General features: G+C 40.0%; 1 protein-coding gene across 1 annotated transcript in view; it reads right to left on the reverse strand.

Moving 5' to 3' along the window:
* ano1b (anoctamin 1, calcium activated chloride channel b) overlaps window positions 1-21,828 on the reverse strand; it is a 64,450-nt gene that overhangs the window by 39,092 nt on the left and 3,530 nt on the right. Inside the window, exons 2-4 of the mRNA XM_031877987.1 lie at window positions 16,273-16,801; window positions 10,135-10,233; window positions 141-292 (exon numbers count right to left, since the gene is read on the reverse strand). Coding sequence (XP_031733847.1) covers window positions 141-292; window positions 10,135-10,233; window positions 16,273-16,801 — 780 coding nt within the window. The remainder of the gene's footprint in view (window positions 1-140; window positions 293-10,134; window positions 10,234-16,272; window positions 16,802-21,828) is intronic.

Genomic DNA, 21,828 nt, shown 5'->3' on the forward strand with positions numbered 1-21,828 from the left:
GGACATCTTACTGTAGTGTGTACCACAGTAATAGTGCCGTGACACTTTTGAAAATAACTTATGATGCTCTTTACTGTTGTGTGACCTGTACAACTACGTTAGGCTACAAGGATCCATCAAAGTGTAAGAGATGCACTTACAGGTGCTGTTTCTCTCTGGAGAAAGTGTGTGACAGGTGTTTGATGTTCTTGGGTTGATGTTCCTCAACTTGAGGGTGGAGAGGTTCCACGACTTTACTGACCAGGGAGCTGATCTTCTCCACCACACCGCACAACTGCTTGACTTCATACACCTAGAAATAACCCACAGAACACACACACAATCACACACATTTCAATCAAGGTTACCCTCTGTGTGATGTACTGTAAAAACACAAAAGACAATGGTAGAATAGTTAATAGACTTTTATAATTAGGGGTGCAACAGATTGTTTCCGTTTAGAGCTAGTGTTAGGACGTTAAACTGCTCATAATTCAATCTCTTTTATGTTGCTGTGAAAAACATCTCCTTCAAACAACTGGATTTATTCAATATTCTCACCAAAACTAAATTTAACCAGATTATATTTCAACACATTTTGATATTATAATTAACCTTCACCCAATACTCATTAATGGAACAGAGCCTGAACGCATCATAATGTAATTGAACAGAACCTCCGTACATTAGCCGTGCTGCTAACATTACTAGCTCTTTTCCTGTCAATTTCAACACAGATTTGTTGTTCACAATGTAGCATCATCGGGGATTGGCGAAAAGACTTGATCAGGTAACTTTACTGAATATCGGCTGATAACGACCGGCAGTTAAACTTTATTTCACACTATGATGGTTAAAGTGTGCAATTGCTTGCCGAACTGCGAGAGGGGATCTGTACGGATCAACAACGGTTTGTTACACAACTATTCACAATGCATTTTAAGCAAAGAGCAATCATGATATACCATGAAACATTTCCATTCATTATTTAACTGTATGCTCATAGTTGTAGAGGTGAGGTAGAGAGCAACTTAATTAATATGGTTGCGCCAAAGTAAAATGTGTATTCAGTTGGATCCTATACTGTAGGGATCACTAATAGGCAGACCACGGTCCTGATCCGGACCCTGGACCTACAACCGATAGATAATTGAGAATTATAAAATTTTGACGGAGGGCTTCTATTTTAACCGGCGCAGCTTTTTACGGCACTCGTTCAGTGGTCTAGGAAACACACCGACCAATTACATGCGTTGTAAATCACATCACGTGATGATACTCAGCCAATCAAATATGTGTATTCAGATAAGCTTCCCGACTCGAGTGAGATTTTCACACACGGGTAAGACGTGGCGAGAGACCAAGTAGTCGGAGAATAATATGTGTGTCAGTTATTTCACTTGGTGTTCTCTCTCTAAAAGAGAAATGTGGTCAGAGAGACCAGAGTCTTTAACCAAGAATGGACAAACTCTTTAGGTTAATTCTTCCCACGGACAGTTTAAAACCAGTATGTCTCATATGTTCAGAGACTGTGACGATTATTAAAAATGGTAATGTGAAGCGCCACTACGAGACAAAGCACAAATATTTTGAGCAAACACACATATCCGAAATGAAGGCACAGAACAATCTAAGAGCCCAATATGATCAGAATCCTAACACATTAATTCACTGTCCAACAATAACCAGGGGTTTCAATAATCACATATAAAGTCACTGCACACAGATTTCTCTTATTAGACGAGAAGAATATTATATGGTGGCTTTTTTAAATTGACATCACTTCACACCTCAATTAACTGAATTAATGAGTTAAGTACTTTATTTTAAGATGCACATTTTTCATAAGCTTTCTGTTACGTCATTTTTTAAACACTAGCCCTATTTTTAGGCCTCTGCTCGAAAATGGCATACACATACTAAAGAGACTTTAATTCTGTAACTACAAGGTCTATTTTTATACTTTTTGATTCTATAATTCAGATAACACTTGTGAGATTGTTCAGATGGGTAAATATTGTGTATATGTTGCTGGTTATTATAGTACATGAAGATATTACACAGCTCAAATTGAAAATATTCAGGTTCGCCTGAAAAAAAAGCACTTTTATTGATATTATGTTTTTGAAATAATGCAGCTGAGACCCTAAAAACTCTCCCAAATCATAGCACAACCGATCAGTAGTCCTAGAATAAAGTTTGGCTGGGATAAAGTGAAGAATAAGAAAGTTATAGAGGCTTTTATTACAGAGAGGTCACGCGAGGTCGTCAGAAACAGACAGGATGTACTTGCCAACAATGTTTCTAGCTTTGAACCGGATAATTATCGCCGTTCTTTTCGTGATTCTTCATAAAGGTAAGCAGATGGCGATGATTATTTCCGGTGAAGTTATCTTTTGTGCTGCCGTTGCTGGCTCACAGCTTTGTACTGGTTTCACGGGGAGAAAAACCGAAGGTATTTATGGGTTCTGAGTCGAATTCTAATGCTCGGCGATGTATTGATTAGCCATTAGCTTGTTGTTTGAATATCGAAGCGCAGTAAATAAAACACCGATTCGTGGCCAGAAATACGTGGTATTATGGTACATTTTCTAGTTGCTTATATTAGTAGTGTATAGTGTATGTGTTTGGAGTGTGTAAAAAGTGACTTATATGATAGTGTTGCCCATATGTTGTTCTTTAATCCGGTATATAAAATGTACACATGCACAATATTTGCTGTCAATATGAGCATTTTTTGGACAATATTTGCTACCCCCCTAAGCCGGAGAGCCCCCAAATTTGGGGGCATCGTGTGCAAGAGCATCCCTTATTTTACTTGAAACGAGAGAACATGCATTTACCATTAGATTATGTATTATTTATAATTCATCTACTCAAATTAAAAAATTGACGATAAATATTGTTGAGATAATATTCAATTGAACTTTCTTTATTTGATTTGATAGTCAGTTGTTGACTAAATACAGACGTTAATAAACTCATGTTAAACGTTAAAAGTTATTCTACTAGGCCCAGAACACCTTCGAAATCAATTATCTAATGATATATTTTCTCTAGATGGCATTGCTCTGGCATCCAGCACCATGTAAATAATCTCAGTTATCTTCGATCAGGATTTGTCCTTTAACTCCCAGATAAAACAAATTTCAAGGACTGCCTTTTTTCACCTCTGTAACATTTCCAAAATCAGGCACATCCTGTCTCAAAGCGATGCAGAACAATTAGTTCATGCATTTGTTACCTCTAGACTAGATTACTGCAATTCCTTATTATGAGGCTGCTCTAATAAGTCTTAAATATCTCCAGTTGAAAACAACAAGTTATTAGGTCAAACTGTCAATCAGAGACCTTCTTCACGCGTCAACAGGAAAACATGTTAAACACAAATATACAGACAATCACTTGACGAGTGCTGGTGCAAAGCACTTGTGCTACTGGACAATGTCACCACAGCAAAGGTCTTTAGGAACTGAGATCTCAAGCTCTAGATAGACTTAAAGTCGACACAATGCATTCAAAATGGAAGTATTAAAAGAGACAATCAAAAACATTAAATGACACAACCAGCATCAATAGATACATCAGCTGTCCACCATCATAAAAGAACATTCAGCTTATTGGTGTCCTTTAGCAGTGATAAAACAATTGAGTGTCACTTAAGGAGGGTTCATTTTGATCTTGGAACCCAAATTCCAGCTCCTGAATACATATTTAACTGTCATAATATCAACAGACCATTAGCCGACTACCAATAAAGACAAAACATTTATTAAAAACCAAAATCTTTAGAACTTCAACAAATCATCTGACATGTCATTTCAGCGCCCATGTTATCAGGTTAGAGCAGCCACACAGCCGGCATGAGCAGCAGGGTTTGTCAGCGTCCGCTTTCTTCAAAGGTGTAGATTCTTTTAAGCGTAACGTGATTCCCAGTTTGGCTGTGGCCAAGAGGTGATAAAAACTTTGAAAGATAAACAAAAAAAAGCAGGACTTTGATAACCTGACACGCCAGATAGTTTGTTACATATAACCATCTGAGAAGTCATCATTGGAAACGGTTTGATACTTGGCAGGTGATTAGATGAACTATCTGTCAATCAAACTACGAAGCCAGTTGGGAAAAAAGGAAAAACATGTTATCCATCATGTGTGTGGTTAGATTAAGGCAACAAAGGCACTTTGGTGGCAGGTCGATAAAGGGCACACATTCAGCGCCCCACCAGCCATGAAAGTTTATCAAGAGTCTGCAACCTAATGAATTTTTATCAAATATTTGAAATGAGTAATGAGTTAGTAAATTATGCTATTCAGTATGAAATTAGCCGCAAAAGTAAATGTATTTTGTAGATGTTCCAGCCATACAATATACCAGTGGCAGGCCGTGCATTTTATACCTAGGCCTTCACTGTTGTCCTGCAGCTGAAATACCACATGATGGCGCCACCGTTATTATTAGTTTCTAAGGCTGTAACTATGTACGTATTAAATGTACGTACCTATGTACGTACCGTTTGGTACGAGACTTGCAATATGTTTGAATAGTACTAGAGCATTTGGAAAACGCAGCTTATATTCAGGAAAATATAATGTTTTCTGCGCTCATGGAGGACAGTGGTTCTCAGCTGGTCTGGCTGTGGGGCCCACCATCACTCCTTAATGACAAGTCGCGGCCCAAAGAGATCATCTTATGATTTTACTTTCACAACTTGAACATTGTACGTACTGCTCTGCAATGTCTTTCCTCGTCTCAGTCCCCTGTGTCATGGTGTGTGGTACATCTCACTCAGTCAGAATGCCCATATTTGATTGGCTGAGCTGCATCATGTGATGTGATTCACTACCCGACTAAGCCTCTGCTGTTAAGTTTCGTTTCACGATAGTCACGTGCTCGCCAACTGACCAATCACAGCACACTCTGCGCCTCGCGGCAGAGCTGCACATGAACACTGAGCGGCATGTAATGCCGACGTCATTATAGGCCGGCTAGCAGGTGCTGACACGTCAAAGAATATGCCCAACATGTCAAACTAAAGATCTGATTGGTTGAACACTATGACAATCAACAATATCGTCCCCATTCACTTAAACTGCACTGGATGCACTTGAGAGTCTGCAGGCCTCTGTTCTTACCTGGAGACACAGAGGTGAAATCTGATTGGATAAAAGCTCTACTTAAAACAAGCTGCACTGGAAGCAGAGCAACTGAGGAAGACAGTAGCTGTGCAATGAGAAAATAAGATAATGGGAAAATAATTTTTATAAATTATAATACATGTAGTGTATTTAAGAAAAAATATTAAATTATAAAATAGATATAGCTTTGTGATTCTGTTTAGGCCAGCAGAGAAGGCCTTGCAGGCCCTGACGGCCCACCACTGCAATACACACTAATTCAACACTGGCTTTCTACTGATTTTGCCTCCATCTAATACGAGTAAATTGGTATAAAAAGATCAGACCAATACAACAATGGAAGTCATGAGGAACTAGTCGAGTAGCCTATAAAGACCCCACACAAGAGAGGCTATCCCTCTTTGTATTTCAACAGCTTTTCATTCAAGAAGCAGACACTTTTATCCACTCTATTAAGAAATAAAGAGTTAACTTTGTTCTAATATTTGTCTATTTGCAATATTAGGACCTCTTAATGCAGAACTAAATCTGCAGTAGTAGATAGTAGTAGTAATAAAGTAGTCCATAAAACCATTTTTTGCTTGAACTTAAAGAAAATCAAAACACATTCAAAATAGTATTTGAATGGATTGAAATGAAATAAATATATTCAATTCTAGGTTAAGATTCAATAGAATGTAAACAAATCTCAAACCTAACAAAGCCTCAAAAGAATTAGCTGAAATCCGCATTTGAAGAGGAATTAATTAGTACAACTCATCCTGATTCTTTGTTAGGTACTGAGTTTATCCAATGTTTTAGGACTTGTTAGGTACTGAGTTTATCCAATGTTCTAGGACAAGTTAGGTACATTTGTTAGGTACTATGTACTGTATATCTGATGTTTTAGGACTTGTTATGTACCTTTGTGGGGTACTGAGTTTATCCGATGTTTTAGGACATGTTAGGTACCTTTGTTGGGTACTGAGTTTATCCAATGTTCTAGGACCTGCATCTTGCAGGGGCAATTACTTCAAACGTCTAACATTGTTGGTGCTCCTTATTGTCTGACAAATATCAAGGACGTTCACCTTTATATTCATGTTTTTACAGGTCTATGTTTGGCTCGGTTTGATTTTGTGAGGCCTGAATCAACATCCCTCACTTCACAGCTAAGTCTGAAAAGGATCTTGAGAATGCATGTTGAAAACTATCCATATGGGTAAAAACACAAGATTTGCACAATTATGTGAGGACCCACCCTAAAGAGCCTACAACCTTCCTAGACACATAATAATAATAAATATTTTTATAGAACCTTTCAAGCAAAGTGCCTTCCAGATTAAAAGATTTACAGAATTAAAATTGCTCTTACATTGCTCTAAAGCAGCGGTTCCCAAACTTTTTAGGCCACGCACCCACTTCTACATCCCGACCGGGTTCACGCACCCCCAATCCCCCACACCTTAAAAAAAAAAAAAAGGCAACACAGCCTATTTATAGCCGCATAAAAACCGGACCAATGAGAGAACAGTTTGCTCGCGTGTGGCGTTTGTTTACAAGATAAAAAACACAAAAAAGACACAAAAAAAAACTTCCTGCACCGTGCCTTCGAAAAGGTAACGGACGTACACCAGAAGATTGGCCAGATTAGCCACATCTGTAGGCTCGTCTACTTGCAGAGAGTAAAACTCACTCTTCTTCACGTGACCGACTAATGTAGCCAGGATGTCTTGGGACAAAGCATCGATGCGGCGCGACAGTGTTGTTGGACACCGGGATCATGTCCAACTTTTTTGCTTCTCTCTCTCCAATCATACATTCCACCATCTCTTTGGCAGCTGGCAAGCACACGTCTTCGGCGATTGTGTGAGGTAGTCCCTTTTCTTGCTATTCTGTAACTGACCAGATATGAAGCCCGTAGTGCGTTTTTTGTAGACCCAACACATGAATGAGACTGCAGTTGTTTTTGGCTGTTTTGTAACTCCTCCAATTTCGATATAAAAAAATGTAAGGGGCTTTTGACTTGCACTGGCATGCTTGGTGTTCAGGTGGCGACGTAAATAAGAGGGCTTCAGACAGATGTTAGCCAGAACCTCACTGCACACCACGCACTGTGGATTTGGGCAATCTGCATTGCCAATCCAAGTGAAGCCCAGACCCAGGTCATTTTCATCATGTTTCCTCTTTTTTTTCCCAGTCTGTTGCCCACTCTCGTTTCCTCTTTTTTCACCTTGACTCCGCGATGGGCCTATGTGCTCCCGATTTGTCTGTGCTATCCCTTCCTCCTTTTCGGTCTCCTCCGTCTCATCTTTCTCTGACTCCTGTTCGATTTCTTCTCCCGGTCCCTCCCCAACGCACCTCTCCGTTTCTCTCGCCTCCGATTCCTCTCTCTCTCTGTCCCTCTCCTCTTTCATGACCGATAGCTTCAGATGTCCCACCTGACAGTTTCCCCGATTTCAGCCAGTTTAGCATATTTGCATGAATGTTGCTGAATGAATGAAGTTAGCTGTTAGCTGACGTTAGCTGCACAAGCTAGGCTGGCTAGTGTGTACGTAAAAGACAGTCTGGCGGCAGGAGCTGAAGTGCATTTATTTATTAAATTGTAAGTTTTTAATTTTAAATTTAAATCTTACAAAGGGAATTTTTATAATTCATGTTTTTATTTTGTGAAAAATCCCACTTACATTTTTTTAAATTATATTTAATATTAATTATTACACCATTCAACCGTTCTGTCTCCTAAAAATTACGTTCCCCCAAAACTAAAATACATTCTCAATTACGTTTGACTAAAAACGTATTTTCTCCCTGATTACGTTTGTGTTTGACTTATTACATTGACTTATTACAAATAAGTTTCTAATCAACATTTTAACACTTTAACCTTTTTTTTCCCTCTCCACCACCGCCTCTCATTCTCCCTATTACGCGGTCAGAATACTACCACAACACGCCGCCTGTCTCCAGCAGAAATGCGCTCATCCACGCACGGGAACAACACCGAGTTGTCGGCCGAGATACCACCAAAACACCCCGCCTGTCTCCAGCAGAAACGCGCTCATCCAGGCCGAGCAATGAGGAACATTACGTGGCTACATTACCTCCACAAAGGCCCGCGTGTAAAATCCGGGAGTAACCGTGACTCTCTTAAGGGTTAGGTTTGGGTGGGGACGTGGCTTCCTAGTGGAAGTTATGGTTAGGGCAGGGTTAATTAGATGGATACAAATAAATAAAATATACCTCCATAACACCCCGCCACTCTCGGCTCATACCTCCCCAGCAACGAGGCACATCACCCGGCCACAATACCTCCAGAATGTCCCCCGGGTGAAATCCGGGACTTGGTTTTATGGTTCCGAGTGGCGGGCGCTCACCCGTTGGCGCCGGACGCGAGGTCTCCAGCCGCCCCCGCCGTGAGGCACCCCATCGTCAGGTCTGTCAGCCCTCGGAACAGGCCGCGGGGCAACAACTCGTGGGTGGCGGGGGTAGAGGCGAGGCAGATCACAGAAAAATAATAAAGACTATGTGTGGCAAAGATATGTTGATTAGAAACGTATTTGTAATACGTGAAACACAAATGTAATCAGGGAGAAAATACGTTTATGGTCAAACGTAATTGAGAATGCATTTTAGTTTTGGGGGAACGTAATTTTTAGGAGACAGGACTGCACCATTAGACCACCATTACATTTTTCCTCTTGCGCACCCCCTAGAGGCAGCTCGCGCACCCCAGGGGTGCGCGCACCACACTTTGGGAATCCCTGCTCTAAAGTATGGATTCAAGATAACTCTTTAACATCTAAGATTATTTCCCAATAATGTCTCTAGAAGGTTCAACAACTCAGAACCTAAGAGAAGAGATGGGGTGTGAACTGTCATTGACTGTTATTTAAGTATTTCAGTATTTAGTTATGTCATATAGAGTATTTATGCGCATCAGAGACAAGCTGCAATTAATGTTAGTAGAAAGAAAACTACTGACAGATTAACAGATCGTTCAGTCCATGGACTTCTTATAATACCACTAGTTGGTCTTCCTGTGGACAAAATAGTTTCTAGCATCTGGTCGGACGCTGATACTTTGGGCCTGAGAACAGGAACCCTTTCAAGTATTTTCTTTAAATAAATGATAAATGAAGGTATCCACCACACTGTGCCGGTTATGCGTAAAATGCACAGGTTTGTAGAGGTTTCAATTGTCCATAATCCATTCAAAACAGAGGTTCTTCTGTTTTTTAAAAATGTTTTGCTACCTTTAATTTAGGTGTGACGTTTTATTATACATTTCCTTTGGCTGTTGTGAGCCTTTGGCCCCGAGCTTCTGCTTACACTGCCCAGCAACAGCTCTGAGCCCATTTGATTACGGATCAGGTTTCATTCAGCAGCCTCCCTCTTAATTTCTGTTGAGCATTAAAGTAAAAAGTATGAACACTTTACTGCCCTTAACAATCGCGTACACATTTGTGAAGCAGGTCTCTCCTTTATGTCAGTCACACAAACTACATTTCAGAGGTAGGAATCACCCTCCCATAGCGTTTTTTTCAACCAACCCAGAGACTAGTTTCACTCTCAATTCTTCAAATGTGGCCCTAAGCTTCAAACTATAATTCTCTACGTAACCCTTGAGCGTTGGTTTTGGACATGTCAGGGAAGATGTGTCAGTTTACACCTGTTACATGAATAGTGTCTTTTGAAAATAAATGTCCATGATCACAGGAAACACACTTCTGCTTGTTACATGCATAGTGCCTTTTCACAATACAGTTCTGTGTTCTCAGGAAACGCACAGTTTCAGCTCGATACATGCATGCAGTCTCTTTTCAAAATAAAATTCCAACATGGGTTCACTTACTAACTGGGAAAACAACGATTTACTGTAAAACTGTATAGTCATTGCAATCAGCTCACTTGTTTTCTTTACATTGCACACATACATACAGACAGTAGCAAAGTTGGGTTACTTGAATAGTTTTAAAAGAAAAGCGTCTTCTTTATTCTTTACCCAGACAGAAAATGGAACGAGACACTGAGTCTTACCTTCTTGGTGGGCATCTTCAGCTTCATTAACTCGGCCTCTCGACAGAGAATGTTCCACGGAGCATGAATCTTCACAAAGGCCACCCCTGAAATCTTGGTCTAAGAGACAGACAGCAAACAAATACCACTCAGTTGTAAACAACTTGCATATGTGTTGATGTCATCAGGAATGCAAAATAGAAACTTTTCAAAATGAATAGAACGTTGCATGTCAAAAATCTGAAAAATGACATACGAGGTGGGACAAGCAAAACAACCCACTGAGCAATGTGGACCATTACTGGAGAAAGTTCTACAGTCCACCTTTCTGTTGGACCATATGTCACTGTCTTCACTGCCACATCATTTGCAATGTTTCTCTCAAGGGCGACAGCAGAAATTCATGCTTGGGGAGCCTGAAATTCAACGGTGGAACACAAGAGCTCTCGGGCTGGAGGGTGATCATCACTCAACAGTCTTAATTCTATTCTGTCACATGTTGTAAATTCTCATGCCATGTTGCAAAATGTGAAAAAGCAGTGTTTGAACCGAAATGAATTTCATGAATAAAACACGAAAGTCGGGGAAAAAACTGCAAAAAAGTAAAACGGAAAGGAGGTCATGACACATGGTATTAATGATTATAATGATGCCTGATAATCAGCATGAACATAATAACTGACCAGTTTGATGTGTCTAGGGGTGTGTGTGGTTATGCTCTGACGTGGCATGTTTTTTGCAAGGGAGGCCAATGTGAAAGTGTCTTAAACCTGCATTCTATCTAATGGCCATCAGGGGGCGACTCCTCTGGTTGAAAAATAAGTCTGATTGTCTATTAAAAAATGACTCTTCTACTCACTTGATTTATTATCTCAGTTAACATTGTAAACACGAGTTTAGTCTTCCTTAATACAGCATGATGCTCATTTAGTAAATTATGGTCCATTTAGAGTCAAATAGACCATAAAGCAGAGTATGATTTGGGATGGGCTTACTGTGATTGACAGGTTGCTGCCGCTACCAGAATCGTATACAGCGTCTCTACGTCACTCCTGCGCAGTTCAAATATGGTAACTTCCGTTTACTTGTTGCAAAAAACCAAGGTGGCAATGGCCAAAACGCCAAACTCGAGGCTTCAAAACTTTAGTCCACGAACCAATGGGTGACATCACGGCAACTACATCCACTTACAGTCTATGGTTTTTTGGATATGTTAATTTAGATTAACTGTGATTGTAGGTTCTAGTGGGCTATAATATTAGGGAAGCATTTCAGAGATTTAGAGAAAGTGTTTCTGGCTGTGTGTTTTAATAAAAATATTGATATTTGGCACCATCGTATCGATAAATTATTACAAGATGAATTAATACAATATATTAACATATCTATATTTTGTCCCACCCCTAGCATTCAGCCTCTCTCCAGCATTACACTGGGATCAGCCTTGTTTGCGCTACCGCCTATGGCCACCAAATTATCAAAACTGACTTGGTCACACACGTGTGTTTGATTACAGTGTGAGTTTGTGTTTGGCTCACGCCCAGTTTCAGGAAAATAGGAATCAAGGCATTCTAGGAACAGGCCACCTCAGGTCAACCCTTTCAAGTCCCTGCTGTGGAGAGCCATATTTTCTATTTATATGCTGGCATCAGGACATCTTATACATAGGCAGAATATCACTTTACAATTTTACACGCCTACACAAATATATCTAAGCTGCAACCCTGCAAATACTTTCACAAAAATTGTCTCCCTCCTAATCTGTTGAAGACATTTTGAAGTGGATGTCTCCTAACTTCTTGAAGTTAAATTTAAACAAAGCCGTGTTGTTACTAAAAAAGGCTACTTGTGAAAACTACTTCACAAGTGGTGAAGTACCAGCGTTTCCTCTGGCACTGCTTTGTAGACATTCTTCAATCAATCATCTGATCAACTTCCTCTATACACACATTTGTCACTGCGAAGCCAAATTCCCCTTAAATAAAAAATATACTACTACTACGAATTGATTGTTTACCTTGATCGACAGAGAGGGGGCAAACATAAGACAAGGGGATGGAAGAGGACAGGAGACCTCAGTTAGAGACAGATGAGGAGAAAGAAGAGAGGCAAGGAGAGGAGGGGAGCAGGATAGGTTTGAGTTTTCAAAGTCCCTTTATTGAACCTTTGCAGGTACATACCAGATCACTGTCACATCCTGAAGGCCTGTATATTGTCCATCACCTGTTCCTCTGCCCCGATGAGACAAGCTTCCTAAAAACATCCAAACACAGGAAGTCTGGAGGAAACCCACATTTGTCTGAAATAGCAAGGTCCAAGACTCTGTAGCTACTATGCTTCAAATGATTTTCACGCTTTAAAACTGCATCTTTTTGCCAGTACCATATTCGTTTAAAGGGTCTTGCAAAAGGACTTGGTAACACTTTATAATAACTACGCGCTATGAAGCATTAGTTAAGTATGAGTAAACACTTAATTCATAAAGTTTATATATTCATTTATAAAGCATTGTTCCTACATTAACACTCATTAGTATACAATTCATAACATTTATATCTATAATGATTTAGACATGCACTAATGGTTATTAATTCAGGTACTTACTAGTCGTTAGTTAAGTGTTTTGTGTGACCTCATCTAAAGTGAGGACCAGTAGCGGGCCATGCATTTTACACCTGGGCCTTCTGTGCTGTCCTACTGAGCTACGGTTATTTGTTTCTATTGGTGTAATAATACACGCATTTGTATTAAACCGTTTGGCACAAGGCTTACGAACCGAACAATTCGTTTGAATAATACTAGTGCATTTGGAAAATGCAGAAGCTTAAATTGTGTTTTCGGTGGACTGCGCTCACGTAACACAACAGGATGTGTGACCTTTTGAACCCGTAACAATAACAAAAAACAGCTGAGGCCGCGCGTGTCTTCAGGGAGGCTAAGCTAGCGGGGAAACAGCAGCAGTTGGCTGTTCCCTACTGATTCAAACAGAGAATCAAATGTCCGAAATAACCCCGCGATGACGGGATGCTTCGTCATTAACGGACAAGTCAGAATCAATGTAATTAACACAATGACAAGAACCAGTCACATATATTTATATGACAACATAAAATGTAAAGCATGACAAATCAATTCAGCCAACACTGCAGTGCTAGAGCACGAGTCATTCATATTATTCATAAAAACGACACGACAGACAAATTAACAGTAGTAACGTAACTGCAGATGTAAAAAAGACAAACGCAGTTTGTCACTTACCGAATACTGTTCACTTAAAGACAAAATCCATCCTCCTTTCTTTGTTGACAAAGAGTTTAATACCACGGCTGTTCAGTACATCGTTTCAGTTCCAGTAAGAAGTCCTTCTTGATTCAGATGCCAGTGAGTCGAGCCTCCCCAGTTGCGGACCGGCCACGGGTGGACCGCGGTTGTGGAGCTCCGTTTCCCTGCTAACGTGTTCGTTGATCTGTAGATCCACTCGGGTTTCTCCAAAAGTTTTCAAAAGCACCGTAGTGTCCTGCCGTCCTCAGGTCCAAACACCAAGATGCTCAGTTAAAATTAAACACATTCCCAGCCATAAAATGTGCGATGCTGTCAGCCAGGAACACCGTTCATACAAATCCTTTTCCTGGCTGAGTCAGCCATTGAGTGTTAAAAAAACAAAGCTAGGTAAAAAAATAAATAAACTACACCAAGCAAAACCCTAAAAATGTTATAATTTCTTCCATATCTTTCAATTTGAACTCTTACTACTCCAACTAACTTCTGCCAGCTTCCTTAAATTTCACATTAGTCACGCGCTCGCCCACTGACCAATCAAGGCGCACATTAATGCAGACGGACTTAGGAGGCTTCCTCGGTGCCACTGGAACGTCAAAGAATACGCCCAACATGTCAAACTAAAGATCTGATTGGTTGAAGACTATGACAATAAACAATATCGTCCCCATTCACTTAAACTGCAAAGGCTCTCTAGCGGGCATCGGGCCTCTCTCCTTACATAGAGAAATAGGGGCTGAATCTGATTGGATAAAAGCTCTCCTTAAAACAAGCTGTGCTGGAAGCAGCGCTGCAGGCTGGAAGCAGAGCAACAGAGGAAGACAGGAGCTGTGCAATGATAAAATAAGCTAATGGGAAAAAAAATAACACATGTAGTGTATATGTGAAAAATTATTAAATGATAAAATAGCTATAACTTTGTGATTCTGTTTAGGCCAGCAGAGAAAGCTTAGCTGGCCCTGACGGCCCACCACTGGTGAGGACTATATATGCGTTACAATATCTCATGTCGGGCAAATTTCCTCCGCTTTACGTTGCAGCTGGTAAAGGTGGAGCTCATTTCAACTACATTATACTACATAATAATTAGGGCTCGGCAAGTTAACGCGTTATCGCATTCATTAATTAGCGCCGACAATTATTTTTATCGCGCATTAACGCAGTTTTTCTTTTTATTATTAAAAAAACACAAGAAACGGGCAGCGAGCAGTGAACAGCTGTTTGTGTGGCGTCTCTTCCTTTTGCTGCCACTCTCCCCCCCACAGGGTGACATGCCCGGTCCGGAACCGTCGGCCCCTCCTGTCTCACACACACGCGTCAATTGTCTCGTTACAGGATCGTGGCAATATCAAAATACATAGTCGTGTTTTTAAATAAACATATAAGCACGTGAGAACAAACTGTTCTTAACGGCAACTCTTTATTAGCATAACTTCCACATGCACGTTACTGCCATGGTACAGACTCCCTCCAGGTTCCCATGCTTCACCTACATTCCCCTGGGTCCTAAGTCCCTCCAGGTACAGCTTCTTATCACCCTCTATGTACCAACATAAATGAATACCATACATATTACGGTAATCGGCATTGTATGTGTGTCTGACCAAAATACCAAAAAAAGAAATGATTCATTTAAATTATATTTTTAGAGTTTTCAAAGTTGTTTTGTTTGGAATATGTATAATAAGCATATCATTTAGTTATTGCTACTGAGAATTTAACAAACATAAAAACATGACAGATAGGTTTGTAATTTTCAAGGTGTATATTTCAAATTGCATCTATTACACACATGAAGATAAAGTTGTGAACACCGGCTGAATATCCATTATCAGAATCATTATAACTGTATTTTAACTGCTACTGTGTAAAGAGAATAATGCTGTTAAAAAGTACCTTATTTTTATTTAAAGTGTTTGCAAACCAAATGTTATTGCACTTTTGCTCATAAAGCAGTACTTTCGCGATTATTCGCAGAAAATCATGTGATTAATCACGATTAAAAAATGTAATGGTTGCCCAGCACTAATAATAATACATCATAGTTTATTCGTTGAAATTTTTTTTTTGTATTAAGGATCTGAATCAGCAAAGCTAATAACTAATATTGTTAAATAAAAGTAGTGAAGTTACAATATTTACCTCTTAGATGTATTGGAGTAGAAGTATATAGTTACATAAAATGGAAACACTCAAGTAAAGTCCAAGTACCTCAAAATTGTCCTTCAGTTGCCTACTTGGTTACATTTCACCACTGCTAGAACAAGTTGAAACATTGTTTAGAAGTGTCATAGTACACTTGTCATAGAATTAGCCTCTTAGTTTTTTTTAGAGTTAAAATGATGCATTTAACTTTAAAAAAAGTAAATTTTCTTCCGGGAGAACATGCCCCAAATGTCCACCCACCATAGTCTCAAAAGATCCTGTGGGAAAGTTACATCTTATTTTGATGTTTCTACTTTATATCATATCATATTGTTGCTTCTCTGCATATTTAGTCTTTAACTGAGCTTGTGGTCATCCATCTAATCATTTGGCTCGCACTGACAACCAGTAGAGACAACATGCTATTTAATCACTATAGAGCCATGCTACATCACAGCTCGATGTGGTCACCAGTACAACAGATCACCAACTGTGACCCAACATCACAGCTGGTTCCAGCTTTGGTTTTTCCTCCTTCCAAAACCCTTGATGTTTACTCTTTAACAGTGTCTCCTACTTTGGTACATTGACTTGTGCTAACTGTGATACCTTTGAAAATAGAATGTTTTTTATACAAAAACATGTCTGTAAAGAAGATTACACACCAGCAGGTATAGCTCTTAGGTGGATGTGAGTGCTTCTGTAAAGAATGAATGAATAAAGAAGTAAACTCACGTCCTCGTCTTTCTCCAGCTCCAGCCCCATGTCTCTCAGTTTCCCCTCAAACTCCTCCCTCCTGAGAATCTTGTGATCCTCTTGGCCATTGAGGGTCTCTGCTAGACAGCCCAGCTCCACGTCTGTCCCCGGTGACGAAGGCGGGGACGATGGGTCCTTCGCCCTTGGTGCTTGGTGATGTCGGATGTGTTGGTCGCGGCTCTGGTAGCCGCGGCGTAGGCTGCGGGCGACAGCATTTTCGGTAAGTAGGTGCGTCGCCTGTCGGCCAGAGCGGCCCACGGTCGACTTCTTCACGGGGTAGGTGAGGACGTAGTCCACGCGCCGCTGACCGTCCAGGAAGTAGAGGCCTTGTTGAGACTGGGTGTTCTCCTGTGGGGTTAGAGCCTTCAGCAGCTGGCAGTGTGCACATGGGGACAAAGGGGGCCAAGACACAAGAGAGAAAGAGAGAGAAGGCAAGAGATACAAAAATTTCAAGATGTGTTCTAACAAAGTACATCTTTCACCTGGTTTAGCAGACAATATCCACAACCTCGCAAGTTATTTTTATTGCAAAATGTATTACAATTTGGGCAATTACTAAAACACCTAATTTCATTCATACATTTTTTAATAACTTTTTTTGCCTTAATTGACAGCAAAATCCTTAAATATGCTGCCCACATTTAAAACATTTTTGTTAACATTAAGTTTAAATGTCTTTGGTTTAATACACTCTGTGTGTCAAGGTTAAGGTACAACTGGTAGCAGGGGAGGGACCTTAGAGGGACGATTAACAGTGATTTTAACAATAAAGAAAATGTTCAAAACAAAACTTGCAGAGCAGGGGAGTCAAAAAATGTGTAACAAAAAAATCCAAGACAAACCACAAAACATGATCAGGTAAAGAGCAGAGCAGACAAACCAACGGTGAGACAGGGGACACAGGGTTTAAATACACTGGGGAGGTGCAGGTGATTAGACACAGGAGGATTCAATCCAGGGCGGGGCAGACAATTACAAAGGCGGGAAAACATACAAAGGCAGGAAGTGAAGTGAACACGAGACACAAGCGGAAGGGAAATTCAAAATAAAACAGGAAACAAACTACAAAAACCAAGACTGTGACACTGTGGGCCATGTGCACCTTTTTTATGTGGCCCATGAGTTATTTTGAATTTAAAATGTCAGTAGCAGCTTGGATTTTCATGTGCGTCTATTTGGGCCGTTACGTTACTTGCTTTACCGCAATCATTTCTCACATTTTAGATCGCAAATAAAACCGTTGACAAAGAAGTCTTAATTTGAACAAAAAAAACAAACAGTTGTATCCGGACCCTGGACCTATAATCAATTTTTAAGGAGCGCTTCTATTTTAACTGGCACAGCTTTTCTAGCCTTTACAGCACTCGTTCAGCGGTCCGGGAAACACACCGACCAATCACATGCATTGTTAATCATATCACGTGATGCTACAGGCCAATTAATGTGTATTCCAATAAGCATCGCGGCTTGAGTGAGATATAAACAGACGGGAGAGACTGGACGAGAGACGGACAGTCGGAATAGTACATGAGTCAGAGAAGTTATTTCACATGCCGTTTTCCTAAAAGAGAAAAGTGGACTGCGAGACCAGAGAGACCAGAGCCTTTAACCAAGAACTCACACCTGAATAAACTGAATTTAATGCTGCAGGACAGACAATTCAGTTAAATACATTTTTCTAAAATTAAGTACTTTATTTTAAGATAAACATATTTAAAAAGCTTTCTTGTTATGTTTATTTATTTTTAAATCTTATTGTAATTGAAATGAGACATTTTTATAACATTTATGTATTAGAGTATTTATTATTTACAAAGAAAACGTCTTTGTGTTCAAACTCTCATCAAATCTTCTCATTTGGTGGTTTGCTGAAATGTTTTAATGTATAACTGTTCAGGATGACTCTGACTATGACCATGTAAAATCACTATTTCACTCCTAACTAAACTGAAAAGTTGGCAGCTCTGGAACAGGCTATCATAGTCATTGTGCTAACTAGCTACCTCAATCATCCATTGGGCTGTAGGAGGATTTGTGAGTGAGGAATATTTTTGTTTGTGTGTTTGTTTTAATATTGTGAAAGCTGCTGTGTTCTTGCCAACTTCAACAGGGTACCAACTGCAATTACTGCATACAGAGTTCTTATACAGTCTTGAAGGTGATATTTTCTGACCTATTGTTATCTCCGCCGGGAGAATCTTGCGATCACTCACGTGTGTGCGTGTGAAAGAAGCTCTAGACACAACAGCTTTTAAGTTTAAGTGACCTTTTAAGTTGATATGGGGAACTTGTTAGCAAACAGTTGTCTATTTACACATCCAGCAGAGATAGAAAAACATTAGCATTCATTTAGAGTCATGTTTCTGGCCACTGGCTACAGCCCAGTCTCATTCCCAGGTCGTCAAGAGAGGCATCGATCAAAACCGGACAGCTTTCAGCTCATCTGCCCTGACCGGTCGATCAGTCTCATATTTTCCAATTTTTTTGCCCGTCACATTTACTTGTGTGGCGCACAATAGTTTTATGTCGGCATACAGCGTCACAGGCCGTAAAACAGTCAGGTGTGGACGTTTTTCAGAAACTGGATGGGTCAAACAAACACATTTATGTACCTAACTGAAGTTACATAAACACGGTAGTTATTTGAACCCAAACCACAACCTTTTCTTAAACCTAACTTGAGTTTTTTTGTTGCATAACCCTAAGTGACGCCAAGGGAAACCCAGGGCATTAAAAAGTTACGCCAAGGGGGCATGAACAAGCATCCATATGGTGCCAGTTGGAAATGAGAACGGGTTAGAATATAAGTCAATAACCTCTGAGAAAAAACTTTTTAAGGCTACACTACTGTTCGCCGCTGGGCAGGCAGTGTACAATGGAATGCACAGTAATATGTTTCCTTAAAATGAACTGCTAAACACTGCTAATGTTATGTTCACATTAAACCCTCAACTGAGGATCCTCACATTGTAGATGGATGAAAATCCAACTTTCATTTGTATAAATGCTGTTGTTATCTTTTCTTTTTCTTTGTCATATTCCATTGTCATATCCATATTGCAGTGGATTATGGGTCATTTTCCAAGTGAAAACCCTGGAAGTCCTCAGTAAGTCCACTTGAGGCCCTTTGTGGACCTGATGAATAGTGGATTTAGACTTCCTAAGAACTCCTTGTTAAGTTTACAAGTCTGGCAGTAAATCCAGACATTTGGATTCAGCCTCACTGCTTGTGGGAAAACATCTGTATGACTTCTGAATTTCCAACACATTTCTATAATTGAGATGGCATAGACCCAAATGATGATTTCAGGAGCTTGGGGGGGGGCAGTAGGGTGTTGTAGTAGGGGTGGCAGTCGCTATCAGTCTGTGGTGCTTAAATTCTATATGAGATATAAATAGTGTGTGAATCGTGAGCTGTCATGACCTGAGCCTACAGTATTTCTCCCCATGAAGTCTACTTACAGTATAACGGTCTGGCTGTAGATCTTAGGGAAGGTGTCTGCGGATCAAACTACACAGAGAGCACGCACCAACATCTAAAGGGGAACTCCACCCAGTTTACACTTTAAGCTCAGTTTACTGGTCACGGGTAGGGGTGGGTTTTCTAGCTGGTTCCCATATTGGATACAGTTCACAGTTGGCAAAATACATAAACATTCACGTAGAAGCTTCTCTTTTTAGTGGCAGCAAAAAGCTCATAACCTCAGCAAAAATAAGGAATGAAGTCACCAGAACACCTGCTTAGATTTCTCAGTTCATAAAGCTGCCATTAATGTAACAGTAACACTAAATATAGTACAGTTCTCTGTCCTTTTTTCCCTTATGATGTCCCTTAAGTTGGGAAACTCCTTTTCCTTGCTACTTCAACCAACTTAGGTTGAGTAAATAACAAATAAAATTGAATAAAACCAATGTTCATCTGCCCGGATAGTGTGTTGTTGTTTTTTTTCACTCAAAAATCCAAATTAACGACTTTGCAGTAACTTTGATATTACTATAGTCATTCCTCTTAGCTGCCACACATGTAAAACCCTGGCGCTAGCAACGCAACCAGCATTTTCTTAATTCATTATATTTGTTGGAGCCATCATGTAGTTTTGTTGTTTTCTTTTGTTTTTGAGGGAAACACGGGGTGGGTTTACACATGCAGTTCTGACATTGAACAGTGGGTGGCACATTGACCTAAAAGTGCATATAGGTAAGGGCCTGGTAATGAGAATCAGGTGAGTGTGGACGGGAAGCTAACAGTTTTTGACCGTGTCAATGTGGCGTGTCAGCCGGCGTGTCAGCTTGGAGTTTCAAGGTCTTATATTATCCTGTCAAGTATCCTGTGGTGTTCTGCTATGGTGTCAATGTGCTAACGGAATAAATGGACAGCGCACTGGACAGTGAAATGTTTGTGGAACATGCGTCCGAACAAGTTCTTCTGTTCGCCCCCCCAATGGCTTTAAGATATAAAATGGATATTTGTTAAAGTCACTACATTAAGTAAAAAACTGGCTTCATTTGAGCTGGTATGATCGACATCGCTGGATCGAACAGCTGATCGACATCACGTGATTCAAGAGCTGATCGAATAGACATCGCTGGAATGTTGTTTGCTTTGAAATCTAATTGGACAACTGATCATCACCACCACCAAGCTATGATTTCGGACCAATGGACACTCTGAATGGACAGAGGTATATAGCGCTACCAACATGTCCATGTTAAAGTTGTGTGCACACTTTTATTTTGAGTGTAAATCCAATGCATTGGTTCCAATTTATAGGCTTAAAAATAAGACCTGTATGGGTGGTTTAATTTTGAATTGTATTTAATAAATGTTGAATTTCATATAGGTGTAAAGGTACAAAATCAAGGTTCTATTGTTAATGAGCCAACCGTGGCTGGAACACAATTCCAGCACGGCCAATAGTGAAAAGGAAACGCAATGTGTCAGTAAACGTCCTACTAAACCGACACAAAAGGCATTAATGGATAAACTGGACAAGCTACAAAAGGCTCGGAAGGCCAAACTAAACAAAGCTTCTGACCTTAAAAGGACAATTCAAGACCTAATGCATGACAGAGAATATAAAACAGAGGTGCAATGTACTTTTGATGAATACACAACTCTTTGCAATGAAGCAAAGGAACAACGTCAATCTATCACAAATCTTATCTCATGAAGAAAAGGACAAACATGAGATATGGTTCAAAGCAAAAATGTTGAGTGTTAATGAATTTAGTGATACTGTGAATAAGTGGTTGTCTAATGCAAACATTTCCAAACCTGATGCTTATGAGAGTGAAGTCAAACCCAGTGACAGCATTTCCAATGTGGAAACAAATGTTTCTATTGAGAAATTGAGAAGAAAAAGGTCACACCAATTCAAGAACCAGCAAATCTTCTTCATCTGTACGGATTCAGACAGAGGCAGAGAGAGCAGTACTTGAAACTCGCGCTGCAGCCTTAAAGGAGAAGCACAAGCTGGAGGAACAATCAGAGTTGCTGAGAAAGAAAAAGGAAAGACTGGAGGTTGACACAGAAAT

The sequence above is a fragment of the Anarrhichthys ocellatus genome, unplaced genomic scaffold, assembly GCF_004355925.1.
Source record: "Anarrhichthys ocellatus isolate YVR2014 unplaced genomic scaffold, GSC_Weel_1.0 scaffold157, whole genome shotgun sequence".
Lineage (NCBI taxonomy): Eukaryota > Metazoa > Chordata > Actinopteri > Perciformes > Anarhichadidae > Anarrhichthys > Anarrhichthys ocellatus.